At 42.4% G+C, this 13,810-nt stretch overlaps 1 protein-coding gene across 2 annotated transcripts; it reads left to right on the top strand.

Moving 5' to 3' along the window:
- The first annotated feature begins 760 nt into the window (after positions 1–760).
- Positions 761–3,480, top strand: LOC143302080 (uncharacterized). Of its 2 annotated transcripts, XM_076616591.1 has the most exons (3): positions 761–862; positions 1,187–1,375; positions 1,457–3,480. In XM_076616591.1, exons 1-3 carry the CDS (start codon positions 823–825, stop codon positions 1,603–1,605), a joined length of 378 nt encoding a protein of 125 aa, XP_076472706.1. In that variant the 5' UTR covers positions 761–822; the 3' UTR covers positions 1,606–3,480. The 2 variants fall into 2 exon arrangements, with proteins under 2 accessions (XP_076472706.1, XP_076472705.1); XM_076616590.1 differs by having other exon boundaries at positions 1,187–3,480.
- The last annotated feature ends 10,330 nt before the right edge of the window (positions 3,481–13,810 follow it).

Below are 13,810 nucleotides of genomic sequence, written 5' to 3'. Positions count from 1 at the left end.
GTCTGAATGACTCAACCTTTAGCTTCCGTCGTCAGAATTGTGGTATTCTTTGTCAACATTCACCTCTTCAGTATAAGAGCCTTCCGCTTGCAATATTTTGATGGTGGTAATTGGGGTGAAACACTGTTTTGCCGTTCGAATGGAGAGAGTTAACCTTTAGGAATTACTCGTTACCACTGATGTCAGCAAAGTCCAGCTGTCTCACAGGTGTTGTCTTTTGTCTGAACTGATCTTGCCCAGCTATATGTATCGTGCCAAACACGGAAACAACCGACGGTAGTCAAAGCATCTTTGTTGGCTTTAAATGATATCGACAATAAATCAGAGTAAGCTGATTGTTACGTAGTTGGTGAGAGAATAGAAAATTTAAAATAGAAATTGTCTTTCTTCTTCACTCAGGTGGTGCGACTTTCATGTTTACATGTACACAAAAATTCGCTTTTACGTGGATGACCATTTTTACCCCCGCCATGTAGGCAGTTATTTTCTGTTTTGAAGGGTGTGCATGCTGGCAATATTCTTGTTTCCACAGCCCATTGAATGCTTATATGGATAATGGGTTCTGTAATGTGCATGTTTGATCTTCTGCATATGTATACACATGAAGAGGGTTCAGGCACTAGCAGGTATGTATATCTGTTGATCTGGGAGATCAGAAAAACCTCCATCCTATACCCTTCAGGTGCCATGACCAGTATTCCAACCCAGGACTCTTGAGATGGATTGAAAGTCCAACACTTTAACCACTTGGATGTCGTGCCCATCATAGAAATTGTCCAAATTTGACCACGCAGTCAAAGGTCATCCTCTCCATAGCTGCTGATGTGTGTCCTAGGTGTGGTTCTCCTGATGTGTGTCCTAGGTGTGGTTCTCCTGATGTGTGTCCTAGGTGTGGTTCTCCTGGAGTGTATCCTAGGTGTGGTTCTCCTGATGTGTGTCCTAGGTGTGGTTCTCCTGGAGTTTACCCTAGGTGTGGTTCTCCTGATGTGTGTCCTAGGTGTGGTTCTCCTGGAGTTTACCCTAGGTGTGGTTCTCCTGATGTGTGTCCTAGGTGTGGTTCTCCTGGAGTTTACCCTAGGTGTGGTTCTCCTGATGTGTGTCCTAGGTGTGGTTCTCCTGGAGTTTACCCTAGGTGTGGTTCTCCTGGAGTTTACCCTAGGTGTGGTTCTCCTGGAGTTTACCCTAGGTGTGGTTCTCCTGGAGTTTACCCTAGGTGTGGTTCTCCTGATGTGTGTCCTAGGTGTGGTTCTCCTGGAGTTTACCCTAGGTGTGGTTCTCCTGATGTGTGTCCTAGGTGTGGTTCTCCTGGAGTTTACCCTAGGTGTGGTTCTCCTGATGTGTGTCCTAGGTGTGGTTCTCCTGGAGTTTACCCTAGGTGTGGTTCTCCTGGAGTTTACCCTAGGTGTGGTTCTCCTGATGTGTGTCCTAGGTATGGTTCTCCTGGAGTTTACCCTAGGTGTGGTTCTCGTGGAGTGTTTCAGCACACAGGAAGGTGGCAGAATGGTGAAGACGCTCAGCTGCCAGTATAGAGAGTCCTGGAAGGTGTGGGTTCAAATCCAGCTCTCACCCTTTCTCCAAAGTTTGATTGGAAAATCAAAGGGATGAGACGATAAACCATGGCAACGAGTATTGTCCTCTGGCAAAATGCTATTCAAGAAATCCACTCTGATAGGTACACAGATATATATAAGCATGCATTCAAGGCCTGATTAAGCGTGTTGGTTTGTGCTGCTGGTCAGGCATCTGCCTAGCAGACATCGTGTGGCTTGTATGGATTTGTCCACACGCAGTGATGGCTCCTTGAGAAACTGGAACTGAAAACTTGAGCAGTGCAACTCTTGTGTGACGAAAAGACCGTTAGCTTTGTGAGGTTTCTTTGAATCCGTTCATTGTTGGTTGTGGGCTGCCTGTAATGAGTGAATGGTGCTTTTTTTCAGATGTGAATGTAAATTTGTATAGTATAATGTGCATTGCAGATATGATAACCAAATGATGTCATTATTGTTGTTTATTGTTTGCACATGTATATGCAATGTTATCGGGTTCATATTGTAGTGTGTGCTAGCTGCTAGTGCGAGTATCAGGTCGGCATCATTGATTAACCCTTTTGTTGTCAGTGATGGGGAAAAAAAAGAGGAAAAGAGTGGCACCGGATTATGGTGAAGTGCTCTGCTCAGGGAGAGTGACTTGAACTCCACACAGAAATCTGCTGCGGCTGAAGTACGATACTGTACATTACAAGACGATACAACACCAATGCCATGTTTGGCTTGCATCTTTTGTCAGCAGTGAAGTACATCGTTTGTTCATTGATTTATGGTCTGTTCATCTAAGATGATGGATATTCGACTGGTAGTGAAGTACAGTTTTGTCCAAGTCAGCCATATTTTACTCTGAATCAAATTATGATACAATACCACCATCTTTAGTGCAATAATTTTATTTTAAAAAGAAAAATAAATAAAAAGAAAGAAAAGAAAACATAAGAACTTTGTCAGTATTAAGTGGCACTTTATCACCATATTTTACAAGATCCCTTCAGCAGTTTGTCTCATGTGGTTGGAGGCGGTGCTCTGACTAGGTAGTTCAGAAATATTGTGTGCCTGTGAAGGGAATGGTCTTTTTTTTCTTTTTTTGCACAAAGAGCAGTGCTGACAGCAAAAGGGTTAATTAGTGAGTGTTGCTATTTTTGGAGAGTTTGTGTTACACTCCCTGTGTGGTTACATATACATACTATGTCAAACGGATGTAAAGTAGGCCCAGCTTTATTCAGTTTGACACCCAGTTTGATTCAGTTTTGACACAACACAGTTCATGATCTCAAAAAAATACATCAGGTCTTCAGTTAAAATCCTTTGGAGTCCCAAGGTTTCTTTTCCTATGATTCTAGGGGGTTCCGGACAACTTTCAGAGGGTGACGCTAATGCTGCACATTGTGATCAAATCTGCATTGCTACACATGTAGAAAGACAGGCAGACGGATAGTTCTAGTCATGATATCCAGGTTTCTGGGCCCAGAACTGACAAAGGGAAACAACTCTTCCTGGTAGCACTCAGTCATGGTGTGGCACTGAAGATCCCACACAGGATTTTCGTTCTCTTCACGTTGTGTTTGTTCTGGGAGTTAGTAGAATTTCCCAGGGACCTGCTTGTTGAACATTCAGTGTGTCTTTTTTATTGTCAGCGTGTCGAGGACGTGTGTTTGTGTGTTATGATAAGCCATGTATATACAGTGCGTACTTGTGCTTTGCCTCTGTACTTATTCAAGCAACCTGAAGCTTCTTTACCTGTAGTCTTTCTCTTCTTAAGTCTGCGCAATGAATGGACTGATCTTTAAAGTCAGTCGTTTTTATTTTATTTTTAGTGTATGTCTTCAGATCACAACAAACTTCTGCTTTTTTTTCTTTTCTTTTTTTTTCCTTTTCCCCCAAATGCTCTGCTTCTGTGTGATTATGAATATTCGGTTGAATATACTTAACCCTGGAGAAAAGTTTGGATGTGAAAGTGGTGTTGTCTGAATCTGGATTCGAATGTGGACTAGGGTTGGAAAGTGTTGGGTTTTTTTCTGTTTTGTGCGTGCGTGTGTTGTGTATGTGTGTGTGTGTGTTGTGTATATATGTGTGTGTGTGTGTGTCCTGCATTGCTGAATTAGAACACAAAAACAGAATCCACTGTCAGGTTTGTTTTTGTTTTTTTGTTTTTTTCTAAATCAAAGAAAACAAGCAATCAAAGGAATTCCCACTTTAATCAATGAAAACCAGACCAAATAAATATACCACCACACATGACCATAGGAAATATTGCACCCTACACAACAGACATCAGTATGGAATGAGTGGCACCACCATCACTGCTGGGGGATAAATAGCACACCATTCATGCAAGTAGGAAAAACATAGTGGTACAGGACAAGACAAGACAACTCCACATGGATTAACAGGTTAGTTCCCACAGCATTTTTACAGCCATCGGTGAAGTGAATTCATGTCCACTGTGTCTGGGGCTCTGCTTAGTTAGGAAGGCAGAACCCAATCCTCTTCTTTTTGCTGCTTTAATCTTCCCCAGGTAACCCGTTCACATCTGGGTGGAGTGAGGAAACCAACACGCCTTTCCCCCCAGGGACAGAACAGCAGGCCCAAACTGGGCCTCAAACCCTGATCACAGGTGAACTCTGGATCGGAAGTCCAACGCCTAACTGATTAAACCACAGTGCCATCATCATCACGAGACATGCCCACAAATAAGTCAAACAAAACAAAGGCTGTTCTAGTGACATTGGAAACGTGCCCACAAAAAAAAAGTCAAACAAAAGAAAGGCCATTCTAGTGACATTGGAAACATGCCCACAAATAAGTCATACAAAACAAAGGCCGTTCTAGTGATACTGGAAACCACCTTATTATAAAATAATTATAAGAAGAAACAAATTTGGAGACATTTCAGTTAGAAGGAGATGTCAAAGTATGCTTGTCTGCTACAGTAATGAACAACAGAGGCACATCTGCTTTGAAAACACAACCACTACCAACCAACCACACAAACAAAAAACCAACAACGACAAAAAAAACAACGCACAAACCAAACACACTGGTCAGGCCCATTAGAGCCTTAGGCTGCCTACTCAGGGTTTGTATAAAACACCCAACATAAAATATGAAATACGATAAACAAAATGAGTAAATACAGAAGGCAAAACAACTGAAATAACATTGCAAACTATCTTGTTCAAACAAGTCTGTTTCACCACTTAGAAAAAAAAAAAACACAAAGAAAAGAAAGGGGCGAAGGAAGGAAAGGAAACCAAAAACAAAACCAACAAAGAATGCTAATAGGGGGAAAAACTAACAAAGAGACGGATGAAAGGAAGGGAAAAAAAGACAAAGCATGCAAGAGGGAAAAAATCCCACGCAGAAATTTCAGCTAGGGATACTGTTTGTACCCAAACAGCCCCTGGCATACCCACAGATGGGAAGACTTCAAATATACAGTATATAGTTTCAGTCTCCATTTCTTCTTTCAAACATTAAGTGTCTTTTAGTCAGTGAACATTCTCTGGTTCTGGACAACATATAGTTGAAAGTTTGGTCAGAATCTGTTTCAGCTTACTCGCATATTTCGGTGGTTTCTCAGCAACTTTTATCAGTAAAACTTTTTTTGTGTGTTTGTGTGTGTCTAATGGCACATCTATCGTTTCAATAGAAAACTGTGTTTTTACATGTTCTTACATCAAACAATAAGCACTCTTATTTGTCTAGCAGCACACACACTGTAAGAAAAAATAAGAGAAGTACAAATACATACATTCAACAAGGAAATGAAAAAAAAACAACATTGCATGACTTTACACAATAAAACAACTTGTGTTCCATCAACATATTTTCACACGCCCTAAAGCATGTATGCAAAGTTGGTGTGTATGTGTGTGTGTGTGCTAGCGTGTGTGACAATAAACGGGGGCTGCATTGCTCTGCACAGCACAGCAGTGTGTAGACAGAGTATGGACGTGTGACCTGCCCATTTACATTTCCTAGTTTCAAAGTGCAGCTGTCAGAAAACTGAACAAAAACTGAAAGGACTACAATGTTTCTGTTTCACATCGACCTCAACCACATCCACTGTCCAAACAACATTGTTTCTTATCAGACAAAACAAAAAACAAACTAAAAAAAACCCAGATGTCCGACCCTCACCCAACACACCAGTCTGGTGTTCAGGTCTGTGTAAAACAGGAACCACAGTGACACTGTCACCATCAACACTAAAAAAAAAAAAAAAAAAAAAAAAAACCGCCCAAAAAACAAGTTAGACACAAGGGAGGGAACCAGTATAGCACATCAAATTTTGAAAGTTAAAAAAAAGAAAAGAAAGAATGAAAAATCATTATAAATGAAAGATCACATCAACAATTCAGTGGGATTGTTTATCGTATTGTTCGTTGAAAGGTTTTCATGAGTATTTTGATCTGCTGACTGGCAGTACATCCTCCAGTCACATCAGTGAAGGGTTTGAATCCATCCCCTCGTCTTTTCCCTTATATGTTATTACAATAAATATATACACAATATCTGGTAAGAAAAAAAGAAATATGCTTTCCCCTACTTTATTAAAAACAAAAACACAATACATATTCTTTTAAAAATCTACTCTTCCTCCATATATATATATATTTTTTTTTTTACAAAAAAATATGTATGTATGTATCTATCTATATATGTATCTATATTATAACCCCCTATTTATTATCAGAAATATAATACATATTATAAACAAACCTATTTCCCCCTTTTTTCCCATTATAAAAATATAATGCATGATTTAAAAAAAAAAAAAAAACTACTATCCCCCACTCTTAATATAAAAAAAATGGAGTCATAATCATGAAACAAACAACAACAACCACAAAAAAAAACGAAACAAAAAACCACAAATACTCTTCTTTTACTTTTTCTTTCTTAAACCAAGTAACCAGAAAAGTTCAGGACTTCTTAACTGGATAAATCCATATAGTTTTTCGCTTAATCCCTCCCTCCCAATGGGCTCAGTGCGGCCACTTTGATACAAAAGGAAGAAAGAAAATGCACACACACACACACACAAAGAAGAAGAAAACAAAAGCAAAAAACAAACAAGAAGGGGAAACAGAGGAAGAGGCATGAACAAGAACTTTTGATGCAACATTTCTGAACACAAAGACATCAATGAGTATTGAGCTTTCATATATATGTATATATATATATATATCTACACACACACACATATATATACATGTGGAGTATTGGCCTAGAGAAAATGTGTCCACCTAGGAAGTGAGAGAATCTGAGCGCACTGGTTCCAGTCACGGTACAGTCGCCAATATTTTCTCACCCTCCACTAGACCTTGAGTGGTGGTCTGGATGCAAGTCGTTCAGATGAGACAATAAACTGAGATCCCATGTGCAGCATGCACTTAGAACCCACGGCAACGAAAGGGTTGTTCCTGGCAAAATTCTGTAGAAAAATCCACTTCCATAGGATAAATAAAACTGCACACAGGAAAAAATATTTTTTAAAATGGGTGGTGCTCTCAGTGTAGAGACACACTCTCCCTGGGGAGAGCAGCCTGAATTTCACACAGAAATCTGTTATGACGAAAAAGAGAAATACAATACAATATATATATATATATAAGGTTTAAAATAAAGTTAAAGGTGCCACAGCCTCTTAGGGACACAGGGGCAGTAAATTCACATTCACTGTGTCCGGGGCTCGGCAAGGGAAGGCGGGGTGCTCTACCCTCCCTCTCTGCTGTTTCAACATTCCCCAACTGGTCAGCTATCCACTGACACTTGGGTGGAGTGAGGACCCTCGGAGAAAACTGCCTTTCCCACGGACACAGATCAACACATGCCGAAACAGGGGCTCGAACCCTAGTCACTGTGAACACTGGATCAGAAGTCCAACACACACACGCACACACACACACACACATAAAGCATCATCACAGGGGCACATTGATCGTTCAACAACAGAAAACCTGTACAAATGTAACAACACAGAAACCTGCTGTGACATCTTTTTTGTTGTTGTACTCTTCATCTTTCAGTCACATAAAAACAATAACATAACAAACAATGCAAAAAGTTTGAATAAATTACAATGTACACATATCCACATTATGAAAAAATACTACCCCAAAAATCCACAACCTGTATACACCAAACACCCAGCATGCAGAACACCCTTTTCCCTTCTATGTACAGTGAGTGATTCAGTCGTTTCAACACGTCACAGACAACACACACCACACCTGGGTAGCGTGAGCAATCTTATCAGCGCTAAGTTCCCTTAGCCTGTAGTATTTTCTAAACTCTGCCAGTGCCGGTCCAAAGCCTGGATTCAAAACTGTGGAGGGTTGGACGAGGGGGTTAACGACCGGTCCCCTCTCTGTTGAAAAAGATCACTGCTACAAATAGCGTCAACAGGGACATCAACAAACATTTGGGGGACTGGGGGGAGGATGGGTCACCGTCACCGTCATGGGTCACCGTCACGGGTCACCGAAAATTATGGGCAACTGTGGGATTTGAACTAGTATGCTCACTCATATTTTCTTGCTTCTTAGGTGGACATGTTACCACTAGGCCAACCCTCCCCCACAGACACCTTACCACTAGGCCAACCCTCCCCCACAGACACCTTACCACTAGGCCAACCCTCCCCCACAGACACGTTACCACTAGGCCAACCTTCCCCCACAGACACCTTACCACTAGGCCAACCCTCCCCCACAGACATGTTACCACTAGGCCAACCCTCCCCCACAGACACCTTACCACTAGGCCAACCCTCCCCCACAGACACCTTACCACTAGGCCAACCCTCCCCCACAGACATGTTACCACTAGGCCAACCCTCCCCCACAGACACCTTACCACTAGGCCATCCCTCCCCCACAGACATGTTACCACTAGGCCAACCCTCCCCCACAGACACCTTACCACTAGGCCAACCCTCCCCCACAGACACCTTACCACTAGGCCAACCCTCCTCCACAGACACCTTACCACTAGGCCAACCCTCCCCCACAGACACCTTATCACTAGGCCAACCCTCCTCCACAGACACCTTACCACTAGGCCAACCCTCCCCCACAGACACCTTGCCACTAGGCCAACCCTCCCCCACAGACACCTTACCACTAGGCCAACCCTCCTCCACAGACATGTTACCACTAGGCCAACCCTCCCCCACAGACACCTTACCACTAGGCCAACCCTCCTCCACAGACATGTTACCACTAGGCCAACCCTCCCCCACAGACACCTTACCACTAGGCCAACCCTCCCCCACAGACATGTTACCACTAGGCCAACCCTCCCCCACAGACATGTTACCACTAGGCCAACCCTCCCCCACAGACACCTTACCACTAGGCCAACCCTCCTCCACAGACATGTTACCACTAGGCCAACCCTCCCCCACAGACACCTTACCACTAGGCCAACCCTCCCCCACAAAGTCCCCATCGGATGTGGGGTTGGTGTCCGAGTGACCCTTCTAACAGCTATCGCCGTAAGAAATGTCGTGTTCACTTCCACTTCTTCTGTAAGAACCTTCTGCAAGCAACGTTTCAGTGTCAGTGGCAGTAAAATGCTACATTGTCGCCTGTTTTGTCGGAGGTGCGAAGAGAGTTAATTCTACACTATTCCCATACAATACATGGCTTATATCAGAGATTAAAATAAACTTCAGCTGGGCCAACAGCAAAGTGAGAGCAGTATGATCATTAGATCAATGGTTTCTCCACTGCAAAGGAAATCAATTTACAGCTCAGTCTTTCGTGAAAGACTATGACTCTCAAACTAGGAAGCAAGACTGCACAGGGTCTGTGCTGCACCCTTGGGGGCTAGTTGGCCTTTGGGAACCATCCCAACCCAGACTGTCCTAAAACCCGCTTGAGTGAGAGAGTGGGGATGTAACATGAGCAAGACACTCTCCACAATAATCAAATTCTAGCCCAGATTGTCAGGACAGCAGTTGTCTCCTCTGCTGTCCTAATCGTCATAGTTGGATGTGACTATCAAGTATCAAACAAAGTTAGTGCTGCTAAGATCGCTTATGCTTCCCAAACCACTGCATCACATCATATCTATTCCACGGGACAGTGCCACAACAATCTTATGAGCATCTGAATGCATGCAAGGAGATTCTCATGGTCAGACAATAGCTTGAGCTTGGCTCTTCCATTCACTGTGTGCATAACATGGATGGGAGTAGTTATATATTATACACATTTCCTTATGGCATTTTGGCAGTTTTCCCCCTTATTTTACATTATTTCAGAATTTAGACACGCTTTAAGTAAAGCTATCCCTGGAATCAGCTGTAACCTTTTCTGCATGACAAAAATTAGTTATCATTCTGTTAAAGTCATTTCAAGTTTTCCTCCAATTCAGGACTATGAAAACTATTTTCCAGTAACATAAAAAATGAAGCAAAAAACAAATCCATAATACTTTGTCAGGCCAGTCCCTAAACTGGAAAAAAACAACAACAACCAACAACAAAAAAAAACAAACATGTAGCCTGAACACATGAACTGATCAGTCAATAACGTAGATGTAAGCACATGTACTGATCAGTCAAACAGTGGAAGAATAACTTTTTCCCCAGCACCATTACAGACACTTTCACATATACATATCTCTTTTTGGTCAGCCACCCGGGGAAAAACAACAACAGGAAATCACATGCAGACATCAAATATAAGCAAAGAGTCCAAGCTAGGCTTGTGTACAACACACACACACACACACACACACACACACACACACACATCACTGACTGCTTATTCAAAAGTATTAAGTTTGAGAATGAGAAACATTTGATTTCTACCCAGTCTTACAGTTCAAGCAAAGATTGGAAACAACATTATAAAATGATCTTTAGAAACTCTCCTTCAACAAAAATACTAAATAATATAAATAAACATACACACACACACACACACATTTTCACATGTATATACGTATGTATGTAAATATGCATGTATGTATATACTTTTCTTTTTTCAATGCATGAAGTGTATACAGTCACAGGATTGTTCACACAATGGCTATGATGCAACTGTGTTTGTAGCTGGCATTCAGAAAAGATTCTTGTTCAATAAAACCAAAGCAAAACAGTGTTATGTGCAAGTAACAACTCGCACCGTTGGAACACTTGCGTTTAAAAGGCGATCGTGGCGGTGAATAAGGTGTGTCCAAGCAACGGCATCAGCAAACATTTGGAAGACAAAAACTGTGACTAGCATTCATCAGTGTAAAATGTTGTTGTGATACAACTTCTTATACATAAAGGGGGCAGTGTTCTTCAGTACAGGGGGGAGTTACTGTTGTCCTTATAAAGTTTAAAAAAAAAAATTCTCTGTTCATGATAACCAGTGAAGAGGATGTCAAGGGCACAATGACGGTGGGTTCACTTGTTAAGAGGCCCCGTGACAAGTACATTTGTTAGTAGGCTCCATGACAACAGTCCACTTGTTAGGAGGCCCCATGACAACAGTCCACTTGTTAGGAGGCTCCATGACAACAGTCCACTTGTTAAGGAGGCCCTATGACAACGGCCCCATGACAACAGTCCACTTGTTAGGAGGCCCCATGACAACAGTCCACTTGTCAGGAGGCCCCATGACAACAGTCCACTTGTTAGGAGGCCCCATGACAACAGTCCACTTGTTAAGGAGGCCCCATGACAACAGTCCACTTGTTAGGAGGCCCCATGACAACAGTCCACTTGTCAGGAGGCCCCATGACAACAGTCCACTTGTCAGGAGGCCCCATGACAACAGTCCACTTGTTAGGAGGCTCCATGACAACAGTCCACTTGTTAGGAGGCCCCATGACAACAGTCCACTTGTTAGGAGGCCCCATGACAACAGTCCACTTGTTAGGAGGCCCCATGACAACAGTCCACTTGTTAGGAGGCTCCACGACAACAGTCCACTTGTCAGGGGGCTCCCTGACACCAGAGCTAGCCCACAGGCAGCCAGGACTGAGACATGCAGACACCTGCAGTGTTGGTCAAGACACTCTCTCAAAGATGTATTCAGGGACTGTAAGCCAGTTTGTTCCTGTCCCCATCCCACTCCCACACCCCGAGGATCAAAATGCTGTTCTTTCTCTTTATTTCTGATCTCTTTTACATTCACATTCTTAGAATCGTTAAGCATTATCGCATAACAAGTGAGTGACAATGTTGGGTCAGAAAACATCAGCTTCCAGTCCCTTAATTCTTCCTGTAACTCTTTCTGAACAGACTCTTCCTCACATGGCCTCCAGACCTACAGCTGTGGTCTGGACGCCAGTCATTTTGATGAGACAATAAACTGAGGTCCCGTGTGCATCATGCACTTAGCAAATCAACCGCAATATACATGTGTGTGAGTGTGTAGACTGAAGCCTGACTGAATGGCACAGGAATGATTAGCACCTCAAAGCAGCTGTCAGCCTGCTCTGCCCAGTTAGGCAGCCTATTGTGCAAATATTCCGTGTTTGTTAAGTGCTTAGAGCTTGGTCTCTGACCGAAGATAGGAGCTATATAAGTATACGAAATAAAAATAATGATCATTCTCAAAATACGTGTCATCTGACAACGTCAGGGGAATACTGGTTCATAAAAGGGCAGCTGTACATATCGAGACATGTCAACATGGTATGGTCTGGATGGTGGCAGTTTAACCCTCTTGCAGTCACTGCGGCTACTGCTGAATACTAAAAAAGATTTTCTCTGTGAAAATTGTGAATGCTAGAGGGTTAATGCATTAAATGTGAATCTGTCAATGAAGCACTAAATACTCGACATAAACCAAACACTGAATATCCAATATAAATTAAACACTAAGTATTATACATCTTTGCGTAAGAGCAAGGTGTTTCAAAAAAAAAGTCTAGTCTCTGGAGGCATGTGCAAAAATCATGTAAACAAACAAATATCTGTAGACTTCAGTGTGTATAACAGCCATTGCAACAGAACTGTTCCGATCAAACTTGGCGACACCTGAAAACCATTGACAAGTAAATGAACACAGGCGACAGAGGTGGGGAGAAAAAGAAGTGGAGATGATGGGAAGACCAGGAGTGACAGCACACAGACTGAGCAGCTTATCAATCATCATCAGCACGGCTATGGCATCACGTACGCACGCACACTGACTCGCTTCTTCTGGCTCATCTAGCCTTTTTCTCCTCCCTTTCCCACACACACTCACGCACACACAAAAACACAAACAGTATCAGACATATTCAGCACAAAACCATCACAATGCAAAACATGTATATAGCCTCCGTCTCAATCTTTCACACACACACACACACATTCATACACATAAATATTCTCTTTATTGCACTCTATCCTATGATACTGAGGTTCAAATCCAGACAACATGTGGTGGGCTAAGGGTGGATTTTTCCAATCTCCCCAGTTAACACCTACAATTACAAACCCACTGCTGCTTAAATCTCCTTTTCAACATGCCTGAAGAAGACTAAACACACAGGTTGAAGAGCTAGTGATCCATGCCAGCATTTGGAAGCCAGCCAGCTGTGTGGCTGCCCAGCTGGCAGCAGGAGAGCTGAGTTCAATGACCTACAGGCCAGCAGCCTTCAGGTTCAGCTGTTCAGGGGATGAGGTGTGTCTCATTGTTTCTTTCTGATTCCAAGACTTTTCCACACCCTGAAGGGCAAAACATGTTTTCCCATAGTTTTCCAGTCCTGGAAACGGTTATCACATTTTCCCCCAAAAAACTTTTCCAGACTTGCTGGACTCTCTGTGAAACCTGGTGTCAGACCTACCTATTAACATACAAGACCGTTTCTCTTTGGTGTCAGGTTCACAAACACTGGGCACACTCAAGCATACACAAATATGTATCTACATGTCCACACACAGATCCCTAACCAGCATTTGTGAGCATGCACATGACCAAAGCGGAGATAGTTGTATGAAAGACAAAATTATAACAGAGTTTCAAAAAAGGACAGACAAAATTAAAACTGAGTTTCATATAAAGGAAAGAGGTTCACATACTGAAAGACAAACTTATATCGGAGCTTTGAATGAGGAATTCTGACGCAAGTATATACACACTTCCTGTCTGTACACTATTCTGGATTTTGAACTGAAAACCCCCCACATACACACAAAACTCTACATGTACCACAAACACATCCATGCATATTCCCACACACACATGTCCAGACAGATATTTTCCTAAATTTCATGAAGAAAGAGGAAGTATGGGGAAAAAGCAACCGTGCTTCCTCTTGTCTTC

The sequence above is a fragment of the Babylonia areolata genome, chromosome 28 (assembly GCF_041734735.1).
Source record: "Babylonia areolata isolate BAREFJ2019XMU chromosome 28, ASM4173473v1, whole genome shotgun sequence".
NCBI lineage: Eukaryota > Metazoa > Mollusca > Gastropoda > Neogastropoda > Buccinidae > Babylonia > Babylonia areolata.
This window is presented reverse-complemented; position numbering and strand designations above follow the sequence as displayed.